A 19,203-nucleotide genomic window follows, 5' to 3' on the forward strand; every position below is an offset into this window, starting at 1 on the left:
AGCTCTGGGTATGTGGTAGATTCAGCACCTTAACTAATCAGCTCTGGGTATGTGGTAGATTCAGCACCTTAACTAATCAGCTCTGGGTATGTGGTAGATTCAGCACCTTAACTAATCAGCTCTGGGTATGTGGTAGATTCAGCACCTTAACTAATCAGCTCTGGGTATGTGGTAGATTCAGCACCTTAACTAATCAGCTCTGGGTGTGTGGTAGATTCAGCACCTTAACTAATCAGCTCTGGGTGTGTGGTAGATTCAGCACCTTAACTAATCAGCTCTGGGTATGTGGTAGATTCAGCACCTTAACTAATCAGCTCTGGGTATGTGGTAGATTCAGCACCTTAACTAATCAGCTCTGGGTATGTGGTAGATGCAGCACCTTAACTAATCAGCTCTGGGTGTGTGGTAGATTCAGCACCTTAACTAATCAGCTCTGGGTGTGTGGTAGATTCAGCACCTTAACTAATCAGCTCTGGGTATGTGGTAGATTCAGCACCTTAACTAATCAGCTCTGGGTGTGTGGTAGATTCAGCACCTTAACTAATCAGCTCTGGGTGTGTGGTAGATTCAGCACCTTAACTAATCAGCTCTGGGTGTGTGGTAGATTCAGCACCTTAACTAATCAGCTCTGGGTGTGTGGTAGATTCAGCACCTTAACTAATCAGCTCTGGGTATGTGGTAGATTCAGCACCTTAACTAATCAGCTCTGGGTATGTGGTAGATTCAGCACCTTAACTCATCAGCTCTGGGTATGTGGTAGATTCAGCACCTTAACTAATCAGCTCTGGGTATGTGGTAGATTCAGCACCTTAACTAATCAGCTCTGGGTATGTGGTAGATTCAGCACCTTAACTAATCAGCTCTGGGTATGTGGTAGATTCAGCACCTTAACTCATCAGCTCTGGGTATGTGGTAGATTCAGCACCTTAACTAATCAGCTCTGGGTGTGTGGTAGATTCAGCACCTTAACTAATCAGCTCTGGGTATGTGGTAGATTCAGCACCTTAACTAATCAGCTCTGGGTGTGTGGTAGATTCAGCACCTTAACTAATCAGCTCTGGGTATGTGGTAGATTCAGCACCTTAACTAATCAGCTCTGGGTGTGTGGTAGATTCAGCACCTTAACTAATCAGCTCTGGGTGTGTGGTAGATGCAGCACCTTAACTAATCAGCTCTGGGTGTGTGGTAGATTCAGCACCTTAACTCATCAGCTCTGGGTGTGTGGTAGATTCAGCACCTTAACTCATCAGCTCTGGGTATGTGGTAGATGCAGCACCTTAACTAATCAGCTCTGGGTGTGTGGTAGATTCAGCACCTTAACTAATCAGCTCTGGGTATGTGGTAGATTCAGCACCTTAACTAATCAGCTCTGGGTATGTGGTAGATGCAGCACCTTAACTAATCAGCTCTGGGTGTGTGGTAGATTCAGCACCTTAACTAATCAGCTCTGGGTGTGTGGTAGATTCAGCACCTTAACTAATCAGCTCTGGGTATGTGGTAGATTCAGCACCTTAACTAATCAGCTCTGGGTGTGTGGTAGATTCAGCACCTTAACTAATCAGCTCTGGGTGTGTGGTAGATTCAGCACCTTAACTAATCAGCTCTGGGTGTGTGGTAGATTCAGCACCTTAACTAATCAGCTCTGGGTATGTGGTAGATTCAGCACCTTAACTAATCAGCTCTGGGTGTGTGGTAGATTCAGCACCTTAACTAATCAGCTCTGGGTGTGTGGTAGATTCAGCACCTTAACTAATCAGCTCTGGGTATGTGGTAGATTCAGCACCTTAACTAATCAGCTCTGGGTATGTGGTAGATGCAGCACCTTAACTAATCAGCTCTGGGTATGTGGTAGATTCAGCACCTTAACTAATCAGCTCTGGGTATGTGGTAGATTCAGCACCTTAACTAATCAGCTCTGGGTATGTGGTAGATTCAGCACCTTAACTCATCAGCTCTGGGTATGTGGTAGATTCAGCACCTTAACTCATCAGCTCTGGGTATGTGGTAGATTCAGCACCTTAACTAATCAGCTCTGGGTATGTGGTAGATTCAGCACCTTAACTCATCAGCTCTGGGTATGTGGTAGATTCAGCACCTTAACTCATCAGCTCTGGGTATGTGGTAGATTCAGCACCTTAACTAATCAGCTCTGGGTGTGTGGTAGATTCAGCACCTTAACTAATCAGCTCTGGGTGTGTGGTAGATTCAGCACCTTAACTAATCAGCTCTGGGTATGTGGTAGATTCAGCACCTTAACTAATCAGCTCTGGGTATGTGGTAGATGCAGCACCTTAACTAATCAGCTCTGGGTGTGTGGTAGATTCAGCACCTTAACTAATCAGCTCTGGGTGTGTGGTAGATTCAGCACCTTAACTAATCAGCTCTGGGTGTGTGGTAGATTCAGCACCTTAACTAATCAGCTCTGGGTGTGTGGTAGATTCAGCACCTTAACTAATCAGCTCTGGGTATGTGGTAGATTCAGCACCTTAACTAATCAGCTCTGGGTGTGTGGTAGATTCAGCACCTTAACTAATCAGCTCTGGGTATGTGGTAGATTCAGCACCTTAACTAATCAGCTCTGGGTGTGTGGTAGATTCAGCACCTTAACTAATCAGCTCTGGGTATGTGGTAGATTCAGCACCTTAACTAATCAGCTCTGGGTGTGTGGTAGATTCAGCACCTTAACTAATCAGCTCTGGGTATGTGGTAGATTCAGCACCTTAACTAATCAGCTCTGGGTATGTGGTAGATTCAGCACCTTAACTAATCAGCTCTGGGTATGTGGTAGATGCAGCACCTTAACTAATCAGCTCTGGGTGTGTGGTAGATTCAGCACCTTAACTAATCAGCTCTGGGTGTGTGGTAGATTCAGCACCTTAACTAATCAGCTCTGGGTATGTGGTAGATGCAGCACCTTAACTAATCAGCTCTGGGTGTGTGGTAGATTCAGCACCTTAACTCATCAGCTCTGGGTATGTGGTAGATTCAGCACCTTAACTCATCAGCTCTGGGTATGTGGTAGATTCAGCACCTTAACTCATCAGCTCTGGGTATGTGGTAGATTCAGCACCTTAACTAATCAGCTCTGGGTGTGTGGTAGATTCAGCACCTTAACTAATCAGCTCTGGGTGTGTGGTAGATTCAGCACCTTAACTAATCAGCTCTGGGTATGTGGTAGATTCAGCACCTTAACTAATCAGCTCTGGGTATGTGGTAGATGCAGCACCTTAACTAATCAGCTCTGGGTGTGTGGTAGATTCAGCACCTTAACTAATCAGCTCTGGGTGTGTGGTAGATTCAGCACCTTAACTAATCAGCTCTGGGTGTGTGGTAGATTCAGCACCTTAACTAATCAGCTCTGGGTGTGTGGTAGATTCAGCACCTTAACTAATCAGCTCTGGGTATGTGGTAGATTCAGCACCTTAACTAATCAGCTCTGGGTGTGTGGTAGATTCAGCACCTTAACTAATCAGCTCTGGGTATGTGGTAGATTCAGCACCTTAACTAATCAGCTCTGGGTGTGTGGTAGATTCAGCACCTTAACTAATCAGCTCTGGGTATGTGGTAGATTCAGCACCTTAACTAATCAGCTCTGGGTGTGTGGTAGATTCAGCACCTTAACTAATCAGCTCTGGGTATGTGGTAGATTCAGCACCTTAACTAATCAGCTCTGGGTATGTGGTAGATTCAGCACCTTAACTAATCAGCTCTGGGTATGTGGTAGATGCAGCACCTTAACTAATCAGCTCTGGGTGTGTGGTAGATTCAGCACCTTAACTAATCAGCTCTGGGTGTGTGGTAGATTCAGCACCTTAACTAATCAGCTCTGGGTATGTGGTAGATGCAGCACCTTAACTAATCAGCTCTGGGTGTGTGGTAGATTCAGCACCTTAACTCATCAGCTCTGGGTATGTGGTAGATTCAGCACCTTAACTCATCAGCTCGGGGTATGTGGTAGATTCAGCACCTTAACTAATCAGCTCTGGGTATGTGGTAGATGCAGCACCTTAACTCATCAGCTCTGGGTGTGTGGTAGATTCAGCACCTTAACTAATCAGCTCTGGGTATGTGGTAGATTCAGCACCTTAACTCATCAGCTCTGGGTGTGTGGTAGATTCAGCACCTTAACTAATCAGCTCTGGGTGTGTGGTAGATTCAGCACCTTAACTAATCAGCTCTGGGTATGTGGTAGATGCAGCACCTTAACTCATCAGCTCTGGGTATGTGGTAGATTCAGCACCTTAACTAATCAGCTCTGGGTGTGTGGTAGATTCAGCACCTTAACTAATCAGCTCTGGGTATGTGGTAGATTCAGCACCTTAACTAATCAGCTCTGGGTATGTGGTAGATTCAGCACCTTAACTCATCAGCTCTGGGTATGTGGTAGATTCAGCACCTTAACTAATCAGCTCTGGGTATGTGGTAGATGCAGCACCTTAACTCATCAGCTCTGGGTATGTGGTAGATTCAGCACCTTAACTAATCAGCTCTGGGTGTGTGGTAGATTCAGCACCTTAACTAATCAGCTCTGGGTGTGTGGTAGATTCAGCACCTTAACTAATCAGCTCTGGGTGTGTGGTAGATTCAGCACCTTAACTAATCAGCTCTGGGTATGTGGTAGATTCAGCACCTTAACTAATCAGCTCTGGGTATGTGGTAGATTCAGCACCTTAACTAATCAGCTCTGGGTATGTGGTAGATTCAGCACCTTAACTAATCAGCTCTGGGTGTGTGGTAGATTCAGCACCTTAACTCATCAGCTCTGGGTGTGTGGTAGATTCAGCACCTTAACTAATCAGCTCTGGGTGTGTGGTAGATGCAGCACCTTAACTAATCAGCTCTGGGTGTGTGGTAGATTCAGCACCTTAACTAATCAGCTCTGTGTGTGTGGTAGATTCAGCACCTTAACTAATCAGCTCTGGGTATGTGGTAGATTCAGCACCTTAACTAATCAGCTCTGGGTATGTGGTAGATTCAGCACCTTAACTAATCAGCTCTGGGTATGTGGTAGATTCAGCACCTTAACTAATCAGCTCTGGGTATGTGGTAGATTCAGCACCTTAACTAATCAGCTCTGGGTGTGTGGTAGATTCAGCACCTTAACTCATCAGCTCTGGGTGTGTGGTAGATTCAGCACCTTAACTAATCAGCTCTGGGTATGTGGTAGATTCAGCACCTTAACTAATCAGCTCTGGGTGTGTGGTAGATTCAGCACCTTAACTAATCAGCTCTGGGTATGTGGTAGATTCAGCACCTTAACTAATCAGCTCTGGGTATGTGGTAGATTCAGCACCTTAACTAATCAGCTCTGGGTATGTGGTAGATTCAGCACCTTAACTAATCAGCTCTGGGTGTGTGGTAGATGCAGCACCTTAACTAATCAGCTCTGGGTGTGTGGTAGATTCAGCACCTTAACTAATCAGCTCTGGGTGTGTGGTAGATTCAGCACCTTAACTCATCAGCTCTGTGTGTGTGGTAGATGCAGCACCTTAACTAATCAGCTCTGGGTATGTGGTAGATTCAGCACCTTAACTAATCAGCTCTGGGTGTGTGGTAGATTCAGCACCTTAACTAATCAGCTCTGGGTATGTGGTAGATTCAGCACCTTAACTAATCAGCTCTGGGTGTGTGGTAGATTCAGCACCTTAACTAATCAGCTCTGGGTATGTGGTAGATTCAGCACCTTAACTAATCAGCTCTGGGTATGTGGTAGATTCAGCACCTTAACTAATCAGCTCTGGGTATGTGGTAGATTCAGCACCTTAACTAATCAGCTCTGGGTATGTGGTAGATTCAGCACCTTAACTAATCAGCTCTGGGTGTGTGGTAGATTCAACACCTTAACTAATCAGCTCTGGGTGTGTGGTAGATTCAGCACCTTAACTAATCAGCTCTGGGTATGTGGTAGATGCAGCACCTTAACTAATCAGCTCTGGGTGTGTGGTAGATTCAGCACCTTAACTAATCAGCTCTGGGTATGTGGTAGATTCAGCACCTTAACTAATCAGCTCTGGGTGTGTGGTAGATTCAGCACCTTAACTAATCAGCTCTGGGTATGTGGTAGATTCAGCACCTTAACTCATCAGCTCTGGGTATGTGGTAGATTCAGCACCTTAACTAATCAGCTCTGGGTATGTGGTAGATTCAGCACCTTAACTAATCAGCTCTGGGTATGTGGTAGATTCAGCACCTTAACTAATCAGCTCTGGGTGTGTGGTAGATTCAGCACCTTAACTAATCAGCTCTGGGTATGTGGTAGATTCAGCACCTTAACTCATTAGCTCTGGGTATGTGGTAGATTCAGCACCTTAACTAATCAGCTCTGGGTATGTGGTAGATGCAGCACCTTAACTCATCAGCTCTGGGTATGTGGTAGATTCAGCACCTTAACTAATCAGCTCTGGGTGTGTGGTAGATTCAGCACCTTAACTCATCAGCTCTGGGTATGTGGTAGATTCAGCACCTTAACTAATCAGCTCTGGGTATGTGGTAGATGCAGCACCTTAACTAATCAGCTCTGGGTATGTGGTAGATTCAGCACCTTAACTAATCAGCTCTGGGTATGTGGTAGATTCAGCACCTTAACTAATCAGCTCTGGGTGTGTGGTAGATTCAGCACCTTAACTAATCAGCTCTGGGTATGTGGTAGATTCAGCACCTTAACTAATCAGCTCTGGGTGTGTGGTAGATTCAGCACCTTAACTAATCAGCTCTGGGTGTGTGGTAGATTCAGCACCTTAACTAATCAGCTCTGGGTATGTGGTAGATTCAGCACCTTAACTAATCAGCTCTGGGTGTGTGGTAGATTCAGCACCTTAACTAATCAGCTCTGGGTGTGTGGTAGATTCAGCACCTTAACTAATCAGCTCTGGGTATGTGGTAGATTCAGCACCTTAACTAATCAGCTCTGGGTGTGTGGTAGATTCAGCACCTTAACTAATCAGCTCTGGGTATGTGGTAGATGCAGCACCTTAACTAATCAGCTCTGGGTGTGTGGTAGATTCAGCACCTTAACTCATCAGCTCTGGGTATGTGGTAGATTCTGCCTATTATACACTTGAATGTATGACTTATTTTTGGGGGACAGTGTATTTTCTAAGAGCTAGTTAAGTACCTGACACTGGCTGGACATCTTCTTGGTGGGCCGCCCCACTATGTAGATGTGGGACGGGGGCAGGCCTATTGAGGAGTACACTGAAATGTCCTTAGTAGAGCCGTAAGCAGCAAAGATCTTCATATGGGCCTACACACACACACACACACACACACACACACACACACACACAGAAATGGACTGTTAGAAACACTACATCAGTAGGGTTAGTTTTGTTGTTTCTATCACATTGTATTTTGACAGTAGAAACCTTCCTTGCCTAGTCCCCTCACCCTGAACAACCCACTTACCCTTCCTCAAACCCAGTGTTACCCTAACCCCTTACTCCTACACCCTCATCTCTGCCCCCGTTACTGTACCTCACAGATGAGGGCCTTGAGGAAGTTGGCCTTGTGTCTGAGGGGGTCGTGGACCAGGCCGTCACAGAAGGACACGATGCCATGAGGGAAGTTATGTTGAGACAGCCAGGCCACCACACGCTGCTTCTGCATGTCTGGACGACCTGTCACATACACTATCAGATAGCCCAGGTCCTGCCAGTGTCTGGGGGAGGGAGGGAGGGAGACCAGGATGTGGGTGAACAAGTAGAAGCCCAAAGGGTTGGGTGTCTTGTCTATGCATTTATTAATTTGATGATTACCAGGGACTATTCACAACTTGTATGTCAAAATTAGCTAGTGTGACTCCTGGGCAGGAACATATAGCTACAACCACATTAAATAAAACTCAATAAAACTCATCATGTTCCTACCTGACCACATCTACAGCTCCAGCTCTGACCTTGGGGTCACTTCCCATGATGGACACACTGGCAGCAAACGAGCCGTCAATACTGAACACTACAAACTCTGTTCCCCGCGGCAACACCGTCAGGTAGCTGTCCGCAAATGTATGGTCACCCCTAAGAGAGGGAGGAAGGGAGGGGGCGAGAGAGAGAGAGAGGGAGGAAGGGAACGGGAGGGCAAGAGAGAGAGAGAGAGAGAGAGAGAGAGAGAGAGAGAGAGAGAGAGAGTAGGAGGAGAGGTGCAGGAAAGAGGAATTGTAACAAATACACTTAATTCAAAGCTTGTTTTAATACTCAAAAACACCATGAAAATCAGCTAATCAGATGAATCCTGTAACCTACCTGACGACCAGTTTGACAGGATAAACTCCAATGCCCAGCCTCTTGCTCTCTGGGATGACATAGGAGATTCGTCCGCTGCTATTGGACAGCTCGGTGTCAAAGTACATCCACTCTCCTGAGGGGGGCTGGGTCATGATGTGGATGTCAATCTGGAGGAGGAGCAAGAGGAGGTTTTGGATTACACGCCCATATGTTGCATTGACAGAAATAAATTATTTATGCAAACAAAAATGTAGTTGCATGGAAGTATCTCAAGTTAGGGTTTGGTTCTATCCCAGTGTCTTGCAATCAGTGGCAGAACTCAAGTTTGTCCCGATGCGATGCTTTACCTTCTCCCCAGTGAGAGTGACCATGTCCAGAGGTCCGTACATGAAGCGTCCCATCACCAGCTGTGTTCCATCCTCAGTGAACACAGCATCATTCACACGGTGGTTGGCCGTAACGTTCTATACACACACACACACACACACACACACACACACACACACTTACCATTGGTGTACTGATACAGAAACTAGTAAACTCCTGATAAATGCATTAACTTGAGATATCACTAATGGCTAAAAGTGGTTAGTACTAAGTTCATGTTTTATGTATCCCTATATTTCTGTTATTACAGGGCTATCACTCAGTCAAGAGTGAGCATGCGCAGGAAGTCTAGTCGTTGATGGACCTGGCCTTGAGTGTAATGGCTACCTTTATGGGTGTTCATACGGTATAGTAAACTTTGTGGGTGTTCATACGGTATAGTAAACTTTGTGGGTGTTCATACGGTATAGTACACTTTATGGGTGTTCATACGGTATAGTACACTTTGTGGGTGTTCATATGGTATAGTACACTTTGTGGGTGTTCATACGGTATAGTACACTTTGTGGGTGTTCATACGGTATAGTACACTTTGTGGGTGTTCATACGGTATAGTAAACTTTGTGGGTGTTCATACGGTATAGTAAACTTTGTGGGTGTTCATACGGTATAGTAAACTTTGTGGGTGTTCATATGGTATAGTACACTTTGTGGGTGTTCATACGGTATAGTACACTTTGTGGGTGTTCATACGGTATAGTACACTTTGTGGGTGTTCATACGGTATAGTAAACTTTGTGGGTGTTCATACGGTATAGTACACTTTGTGGGTGTTCATATGGTATAGTACACTTTGTGGGTGTTCATACGGTATAGTAAACTTTGTGGGTGTTCATACGGTATAGTACACTTTGTGGGTGTTCATACGGTATAGTACACTTTGTGGGTGTTCATACGGTATAGTACACTTTGTGGGTGTTCATACGGTATAGTACACTTTGTGGGTATTCATACGGTATAGTACACTTTGTGGGTGTTCATACGGTATAGTACACGTTGTGGGTGTTCATATGGTATAGTAAACTTTGTGGGTGTTCATATGGTATAGTACACTTTGTGGGTGTTCATACGGTATAGTACACTTTGTGGGTGTTCATACGGTATAGTAAACTTTGTGGGTGTTCATACGGTATAGTAAACTTTGTGGGTATTCATACGGTATAGTAAACTTTGTGGGTGTTCATACGGTATAGTAAACTTTGTGGGTGTTCATATGGTATAGTACACTTTGTGGGTGTTCATACGGTATAGTACACTTTGTGGGTGTTCATATGGTATAGTACACTTTGTGGGTGTTCATATGGTATAGTACACTGTGGGTGTTCATATGGTATAGTACACTTTGTGGGTGTTCATACGGTATAGTACACTTTGTGGGTGTTCATACGGTATAGTACACTTTGTGGGTGTTCATACGGTATAGTAAACTTTGTGGGTGTTCATACGGTATAGTAAACTTTGTGGGTGTTCATACGGTATAGTACACTTTGTGGGTGTTCATACGGTATAGTACACTTTGTGGGTGTTCATACGGTATAGTACACTTTGTGGGTGTTCATACGGTATAGTACACTTTGTGGGTGTTCATACGGTATAGTAAACTTTGTGGGTATTCATACGGTATAGTAAACTTTGTGGGTGTTCATACGGTATAGTAAACTTTGTGGGTATTCATACGGTATAGTAAACTTTGTGGGTGTTCATACGGTATAGTACACTTTGTGGGTGTTCATACGGTATAGTACACTTTGTGGGTGTTCATATGGTATAGTAAACTTTGTGGGTGTTCATACGGTATAGTAAACTTTGTGGGTATTCATACGGTAAAGTAAACTTTGTGGGTATTCATACGGTATAGTACACTTTGTGGGTATTCATACGGTATAGTAAACTTTGTGGGTATTCATACGGTAAAGTAAACTTTGTGGGTATTCATACGGTATAGTACACTTTGTGGGTGTTCATACGGTATAGTACACTTTGTGGGTGTTCATACGGTATAGTAAACTTTGTGGGTGTTCATACGGTAAAGTAAACTTTGTGGGTATTCATACGGTAAAGTAAACTTTGTGGGTATTCATACGGTAAAGTAAACTTTGTGGGTATTCATACGGTATAGTAAACTTTGTGGGTATTCATACGGTAAAGTAAACTTTGTGGGTATTCATACGGTATAGTACACTTTGTGGGTGTTCATACGGTATAGTACACTTTGTGGGTGTTCATACGGTATAGTAAACTTTGTGGGTATTCATACGGTATAGTAAACTTTGTGGGTGTTCATACGGTATAGTACACTTTGTGGGTGTTCATACGGTATAGTACACTTTGTGGGTGTTCATATGGTATAGTACACTTTGTGGGTGTTCATACGGTATAGTACACTTTGTGGGTGTTCATACGGTATAGTACACTTTGTGGGTGTTCATACGGTATAGTACACTTTGTGGGTGTTCATACGGTATAGTACACTTTGTGGGTGTTCATACGGTATAGTAAACTTTGTGGGTATTCATACGGTATAGTAAACTTTGTGGGTGTTCATACGGTATAGTAAACTTTGTGGGTGTTCATACGGTATAGTACACTTTGTGGGTGTTCATACGGTATAGTAAACTTTGTGGGTGTTCATACGGTATAGTAAACTTTGTGGGTGTTCATACGGTATAGTAAACTTTGTGGGTGTTCATACGGTATAGTAAACTTTGTGGGTGTTCATACGGTATAGTAAACTTTGTGGGTATTCATACGGTATAGTAAACTTTGTGGGTGTTCATACGGTATAGTACACTTTGTGGGTATTCATACGGTATAGTACACTTTGTGGGTGTTCATACGGTATAGTACACTTTGTGGGTGTTCATACGGTATAGTAAACTTTGTGGGTATTCATACGGTATAGTACACTTTGTGGGTGTTCATACGGTATAGTAAACTTTGTGGGTGTTCATACGGTATAGTAAACGTTGTGGGTATTCATACGGTATAGTAAACTTTGTGGGTGTTCATACGGTATAGTACACTTTGTGGGTATTCATACGGTAAAGTAAACTTTGTGGGTGTTCATACGGTATAGTAAACTTTGTGGGTGTTCATACGGTATAGTAAACGTTGTGGGTATTCATACGGTATAGTAAACGTTGTGGGTGTTCATACGGTATAGTAAACGTTGTGGGTGTTCATACGGTATAGTAAACGTTGTGGGTATTCATACGGTATAGTAAACTTTGTGGGTGTTCATACGGTATAGTACACTTTGTGGGTATTCATACGGTATAGTAAACTTTGTGGGTATTCATACGGTATAGTAAACTTTGTGGGTGTTCATACGGTATAGTACACTTTGTGGGTGTTCATACGGTATAGTAAACTTTGTGGGTGTTCATACGGTATAGTACACTTTGTGGGTGTTCATACGGTATAGTAAACTTTGTGGGTGTTCATACGGTATAGTACACTTTGTGGGTGTTCATACGGTATAGTAAACTTTGTGGGTGTTCATACGGTATAGTAAACGTTGTGGGTGTTCATACGGTATAGTACACTTTGTGGGTGTTCATACGGTATAGTAAACTTTGTGGGTGTTCATACGGTATAGTAAACTTTGTGGGTGTTCATACGGTATAGTAAACGTTGTGGGTGTTCATACGGTATAGTAAACGTTGTGGGTGTTCATACGGTATAGTAAACGTTGTGGGTGTTCATACGGTATAGTAAACGTTGTGGGTGTTCATACGGTATAGTAAACGTTGTGGGTGTTCATACGGTATAGTAAACGTTGTGGGTGTTCATACGGTATAGTAAACTTTGTTAAACTGGAACCTTGTCGTTGTGTCATTTCCAGTTAACAGTTAGGAAGGGGCCTGTGCTCACCCTGATCTTGACGTGTGTCCTCTTGCGCAGCCATTTCTCTCTGGGTTTAGAAGGCTTGAACTCGGTCACCTCTTTACCATCCAGCTCCAGAATACTAGAGTTCTCATGCCTCATCACCTGGAGAAGCAGACAGGGATGGTTACATAAACGTTCATATAGAATACATGAGCCCTTATAACAGGTCAAAGGAGGCAATGCCTTTATTATGCTGTAAACATTCATAGGGCATTCATAACCAGTTGTACCTGTCTGAGTAGGAAGGAGACAACGTCAGTAGATTCCCAGTATGAAGCATGGAAGAGGTGAGGCAGAGCTACAGTGGGGAAGGCGGTGAGGGCATCAGGACAGTACAGGGCAAAGTCCATCCGCTTGCTGCCCCACCACCGAGACGCAACTAGGGAGAGAGAGTGAGAGAGAAGTCTATCAGTCAACAGAAACAGTCCTGGCATAAATCAAGCGATAGGTAATCACGGTTGAGAAAAGAAGATAGTGTTAGAAAAAGAGATCGACATATTTCTGGTCAATGATAGTTCCAGACAAAGAGGGGTTCCACAGTAGAGGGAAGTGTGCTCATCCAGAGATGTACAGTCCAAGGGAGAGGCTGTATATTACAGACGGAGTCACAGGTCCACACAGGAGAAGAATGGACTTTCAGGCCAGGGACAGATTAAACTGGAGTAGAGGGACAGATTTGGTTGAAGGAAGGAGGAAGGATAGGGTAACATACAATATCAGCGATTTCCAAACAGTGGTCCCTCATTTTAACACAATGAGTCCCACCGTGATGCCGGCGCAATTTGGACTTCTAATTCCTTTTAAACATAGTGTGTTTGAGCTACAGACTACAGGTTGTGTCATTGGATTAGTCTGTGTGATTAACGGGGGCGGAGCTAGAGCATTGTTTGTGAGACAAGGGTGGATCCCTGGGGTCTTTCTACAAAAACGCCTATAATGCTGTAATAGGGTTAATCCGGTCCTTGATTGAGGACATTGCCATAACTCCTGTTTGGGAACCACTGCAGTACAGTACAGGGTAAATGCTGTAGAGGAGAAAAGGAGGGAGAGGACATCTAATACAGTGTGATGGTTCAACTGTAGCTGGAAGGTGACCAATGACAGGGCACACAGATGAGTGTCCTGGGGTTCACACAGGATTCAAACCTTCCTCCTTCCAGGGAAACTACAGTACCCAGACTACCTTGCTCTATGTCCATCAGCGTATCTGGCGACGGAGGGTCAGAGTTCGTATCGGTGATGTCAGAGGTGACATCAGAGGTGACTTCAGTGAAGTCAGAGGGCAGGTCTGAGGAGACATCAGAGGAAGTGATGTCAGAGGTGACATCATCGTCACCCTGCTCTGAGTCGGTGTGTCTGAGAGTGAGGAAGGGTCGTATCTTCTTCCTGGCTCGTGGAGAGGGGCTCCTCGAGGGGAGTTTAGAAAGCGCAAGCTGGGAGAGGAGACCCAGCTTCTTAGACGAACTGCTATAGCGTTTAGTAGCTACGGAACAACAAAACAGACGGTACAAAAGAAGAAATAAACAAAGTGTGAAACATTTCAGAGAATGAATGTTATCTCTCTCTGAGCCACAAACACTGCTGTTAACAGTATAAACAGTATAAAGTCCATACTGACTGTTGCTGATGTATGAGTCGGCCATGCCTGACACCTGGCTAGCGATGCTGGCCTCACTGGACCTACGGGGTCCAGTCAGCGGGGAGGACGGGTACTGGGTGTCCACAAACATGTCCGCTATGGAGGGAAGGAGATACCGGAGAGAAAGTGTGAGTGAGTGAGTGAGTGAGTGAGAGAGAGGGAGAAAGAGAGAGATTTTTGATCAGGCAATCATTTACATTTTACAGACAAAGAGAGTGAGAGACACAGACAGTCAGACAGACAGAGCAACAGCGAAAGGGAACCAAGCAGTGGACAGACAGACAGAGACAGAGAAAGGGTACACACTGTTGTTGAGCTGTGAGGCCTGCTGGGGCCAGCTGCGTACAGGGACGGGGATGGAGGTCTCACTGACGCCCCCCTCCTGGCAACGCAGGGGTACTGACTCCAACAGGAGATGGGGGTTACTCTGCATAGTCTCCACTGGGGAATGAGGAGGGGAAGATAGAGAGATGGGCAAGAGGGAGACAGAGAGATGTGGAGAGGGGGGAGACACAGGGGTCAGGGGAGGCAGAAGAGACATGGGGGGGTGGGTGGGACAGAGAGGCAGAAATAAACGTATGTAACAGACTACAGTGTGTAATAACTGCTGAGTCCTATAGGACGGCACACAATTAGCCCAGCATCATCTGGGTTAGGGGAGAGTTTGGACGGGGTAGGCCATCATTGTAAAATAAGAATTTGTTCTTAACTGACTTGCCTAGAAAAATAAAGGTTCAATTTAAAAAATAAATAAATAAGACTGACTGGACGGACGTAAAGCACAGTACATTATATCTGATAACACATGCACACAGATACGCTACCATGACAGCATATGGACATGGAAAGCAAACCACACAGCTAATTGAGTGCTTGCTTTTGGAGGGATTGATTTGAGTGCTTGCTCTCATAAATAAATACTTCTGGTGTGTGTGTGTGTGTGTGTGTGTATCTATCCTCACCCAGCAGAGCAGAGTGTCCGTCCCCCAGAGGGAAGCGTTGGTATCGGGGGACACAGAAGGGGGGCAGCTGGTGAAACCTCTTCTCTAGAAGGGGCTCCAGGCGGGAGGCAGAGGGGTCCGCTGGATGAAACAGGTTATATAGCTGCTGACAGGCCGGACGCAACGCTGAGACTGGAGGGAGAGAGAGAAAGACTACCGTGGGATATGTGTCAAGAGCAACAGCAACCTTGGGAAAATCCTCTGCATTATCATTAACAGAAGACTCGTACATTTCATCAGTGAAAACAATGTACTGAGCAAAGGTCACATTGGCTTTTTACCAAATTACCTTACGACAGACCACGTATTCACCCTCCACACCCTAATTGACAAACAAACCAAAACAAAGGCAAATTCTTCTCATGCTTTGTTGATTTAAAAAAAGCTTTTGACTCAATTTGAGCATGAGGTTCTGCTATACAAGTTGATGGAAAGCAGTGTTGGGAGAAAAACATTCAACATTATAAAATCAATGTATACAGTGTGGGGTTAAAATTGACAAAAAACACACATATTTCTTTCCATGGGCCGTGGGGGAGACAGGGATGCAGCTTTAGCCCCACTCTCTTCAACATACAGTTGAAGACGGAAGTTTAAATACACTTAGGTCGGAGTCATTAAAACTCGTTTTTCAACCACTCCACAAATTTCTTGTTAACAAACTATAGTTTTGGCAAGTCAGTTAGGACATCTACTTTGTGCATGACACAAGTAATTCTTGCAAAAATTGTTAACAGACAGATTATTTCACTTATAATTAACTGTATCACAATTCCAGTGGGTCAGAAGTTACAATACACTAATTTGACTGTGCCTTTAAACAGCTTGGAAAATTCCAGAAAATGATGTCATGGATTTAGAAGCTGATAGGCTAATTGACATAATTTGAGTCAGTTGGAGGTGTACCTGTGGATGTGTTTCAAGGCCTACCTTCAAACTCAGTGCCTCTTTGCTTGAGATCATGGGAAAATCAAAAGAAATTAACCAAGACCTCAGAAAAAAAATTGTAGACCTCCACAAATCTGGTTCATATTTGGGAGCAATTTCCAAATGCCTGAAGGTACCACGTTCATCTGTACAAACAATAGAACGCAAGTATAAACACAATGGGACCACGCAGCTGTCATACCGCTCAGGAAGGAGATGCGCTCTGTCTCCTAGCGATAAACGTACTTTGGTGTGAAAAGTGCAAATCAATCCCAGAACAACAGCAAAGGACCTTGTGAAGATGCTGGAGGAAACAGGTACAAAAGTATCTATATCCACAGTAAAACGAGTCCTCATGAGGAAGGAAAATGATGTGGATATATTGAAGCAACATCTCAAGACATCAGTCAGGAAGTCAAAGCTTGGTCACAAATGGCTATTCCATATGGACAATGACCCCAAGCATACTTCCAAAGATGTGGCAAAATGTCTTAAGGACAACAAAGTCAAGGTATTGGTGTGGCCATCATAAAGCCCTGACCTCAATTCCATAGAACATTTGTGGGCAGAACTGAAAAAGCATGTGCGAGCAAGGAGGCCTACAAACCTGACTCAGTTACACCAGCTCTGACAGGAGGAATGGGCCAAAATTCACCCAACTTACTGTGGGAAGCTTGTGGAAGGCTATCTGAAACGTTTGACCCAAGTTAAACAATTTAAAGGCAATGCTACCAAATACTAATTGAGTGTTTGTAAACTTCTGACCCACTGGGAATGTGATGAAAGAAATAAAAGCTGAAATAAATAAATCATTCTCACTACTATTATTCTGACAGTTCACATTCTTAAAATAAAGTCCTAACTGACCCTAAAACAGGGAATATTTTCTTGGATTAAATGTCAGGAATTGTGAAAAACTGAGTTTAAATATATTTGGCTAAGGTGTATGTAAATTTCCGACTTCAACTGTATATATAAACAAATTGGTGAGGGCACTAGAACAGTCTGCAGCACCAGGCCTCCTCTACTACAATCTTAAGTCAAATGTCTACTGTTTCCTAATGAACTGGTGCTTCTGTCCCCAACCAAGGAGGCCCTACAGCAGCACCTAGATCTTCTGCACAGATTCTGTCTGACCTGGGCCCTGACAGTAAATCTCAGTAAGACAAAAATAATGGTGTTCCAAAAAAGGTCCAGTTGCCAGGACCACAAATACAAATTCCATCTAGACACCGGTGCCCTAGAGCACACAAAAAACTATACGCACATCGACCTAAACATTAGTGCCACAGGTCATTTCCACAAAGCTGTGAACGATCTGAAAGACAAGGTAAGAAGGACCTTCTACGCCCTCAAAAGGAACATCAAATTCGACATGTCAAGTTCTTGAATCAGTTATAGAACCCATTGCCCTTTATGGTTGTGAGGTCAGGGATCTGCTCATCAACCAATAATTAACAAAATGGAAAAAAAACACCAAATTGAGACTGCATGCAGAATTCTGCAAAAAAAATTGACAACGTAAAACACCAAATAATGCATGCAGAGCAGAATTAGGCTGATACCAACTAATTATCAACATCCAGAAAAGTCTTAAATTCTACAAGCACCTAAAAGGACGTAATTCCCAAACCTTCCATAACAAAGCCATCACCTAGAGAGAGATTAACCTGGAGAAGAGTCCCCTAATCAAGCTGGTAATAGGGCTCTGTTCACAAACACAAACAGAGCGCCAGGACAACAACACAATTAGCCCCAACCAAATCATGAGAAAACAAAAAGATAAACTAGAATGCTATTTGGCCCTAAACAGAGAGTACACAGTGGCAGAATACCTGACCACTGTGACTGACCACTGTGACTGACCTGGGCAGACCACCGTGGGCAGACCTGGTTCTCAAGAGAAGACAGGCTACGTGCACACTACCAAGAAAATGAGGTGGAAACTGAGCTGCACTTCCTAACCTCCTGACAAATGTATGACCATATTAGACACACATTTCCCTCAGATTACACAGACCCAAATAATTTGAAAACAAAACTAATTTTGATAAACTCCGATATCTATTGGGTGAAATACCACAGTGTGCATCACAGCATTACGATTTGTGACCTGTTGCCACAAGAAAAGGGCAACCAGTGAAGAACAAACACCATCAAAAATAACAACCCATATTTATTTTCCCTTTTGTACTTTAACTATTTGCATATTGTTACAACACTGTATATAGCCATAACATGACATTTGAAATATTCCTTTGAGTGTAATGTTTACTGTTAATTGTTTATTTAACTTTTATTTATTTTCTACTTCACTTGCTTTGGCAATGTAAACATGTTTCCCATGCCAATAAAGCCCTTTGAATTGAATTGAATTGAGAGAAAAAGAGAGAGAGAAAGATGGGGAGAGAGAGAGATGGGGAGAGAGAGAAAGATGGGGAGAGAGAGAGAGATGAGGAAAAGAGCAGGGAAAAAGAACAACAGCCATCCAAGTTATTTCCAAAGCTCACATATTGAAAATCATTTGACCAAACAATTGCGTAACTATGGACAACTTCAATCAAAGCTTCTTGTCTCAAGGGTCCAGAAGTGACAAAGGCAACTGCTGATGAGTCATGTCTCTGGAACTCTCTAGAACTCCATGGAACCCCTGAAGGATCTGTGTCACAACCCCGTCTGTTTCCTCTGCTGCCTCTCAGCTCCTTCCTAAACCTTCTATTTATCTTAGTTCTTAGTTTACTTTGGACCATGTTGTGTCTTAAATGTCACAGCTAATGGATTTCTGGCATCAGAGATGTAAAACATGACCTCTAACCTCTGAACTATGATGTGACCTCACTTAGCCATGTCCCGGCAGAGCCCGACCCCACAGCTGCAGGAAACGTCACTCTCACCACACAGATGCTGAGTGGCTTAGTTTACAGATTCTCACTTATATGTTTAAAAAGTCAGAATGTTTGATATGTTTAAAAAGTCAGAATGTTTGATATGTTTGAATTGGCTGAATGTTTGATATGTTTGAATTACCTGAATGTTTGATATGTTTGAATTACCTGAATGTTTGATATGTTTGAATTACCTGAATGTTTGATATGTTTGAATTGGCTGAATGTTTGATATGTTTGAATTGGCTGAATGT

General features: G+C 43.7%; 1 protein-coding gene across 4 annotated transcripts in view; it reads right to left on the bottom strand.

The window, feature by feature from the left end:
• LOC110537074 (membrane-associated phosphatidylinositol transfer protein 2) overlaps positions 1-19,203 on the bottom strand; it is a 91,267-nt gene that overhangs the window by 6,197 nt on the left and 65,867 nt on the right. For 2 of the 4 annotated variants that reach the window (XM_036937060.2, XM_036937058.2), the window contains 11 exons: positions 15,099-15,269; positions 14,443-14,577; positions 14,116-14,232; positions 13,681-13,980; positions 12,728-12,876; positions 12,483-12,599; positions 8,570-8,686; positions 8,241-8,389; positions 7,866-8,015; positions 7,474-7,657; positions 7,115-7,243 (listed from right to left, as the gene is read on the bottom strand). In XM_036937060.2, coding sequence (XP_036792955.2) covers positions 7,115-7,243; positions 7,474-7,657; positions 7,866-8,015; positions 8,241-8,389; positions 8,570-8,686; positions 12,483-12,599; positions 12,728-12,876; positions 13,681-13,980; positions 14,116-14,232; positions 14,443-14,577; positions 15,099-15,269 — 1,718 coding nt within the window. The remainder of the gene's footprint in view (positions 1-7,114; positions 7,244-7,473; positions 7,658-7,865; positions 8,016-8,240; positions 8,390-8,569; positions 8,687-12,482; positions 12,600-12,727; positions 12,877-13,680; positions 13,981-14,115; positions 14,233-14,442; positions 14,578-15,098; positions 15,270-19,203) is intronic. The other 2 variants (XM_090191868.1, XM_036937061.2) reach the window with 1 other exon arrangement.

This window comes from Oncorhynchus mykiss, chromosome 12 (assembly GCF_057628025.1).
Source record: "Oncorhynchus mykiss isolate SJ-2025 chromosome 12, ASM5762802v1, whole genome shotgun sequence".
In the NCBI taxonomy this organism is placed as follows: Eukaryota; Metazoa; Chordata; class Actinopteri; order Salmoniformes; family Salmonidae; genus Oncorhynchus; species Oncorhynchus mykiss.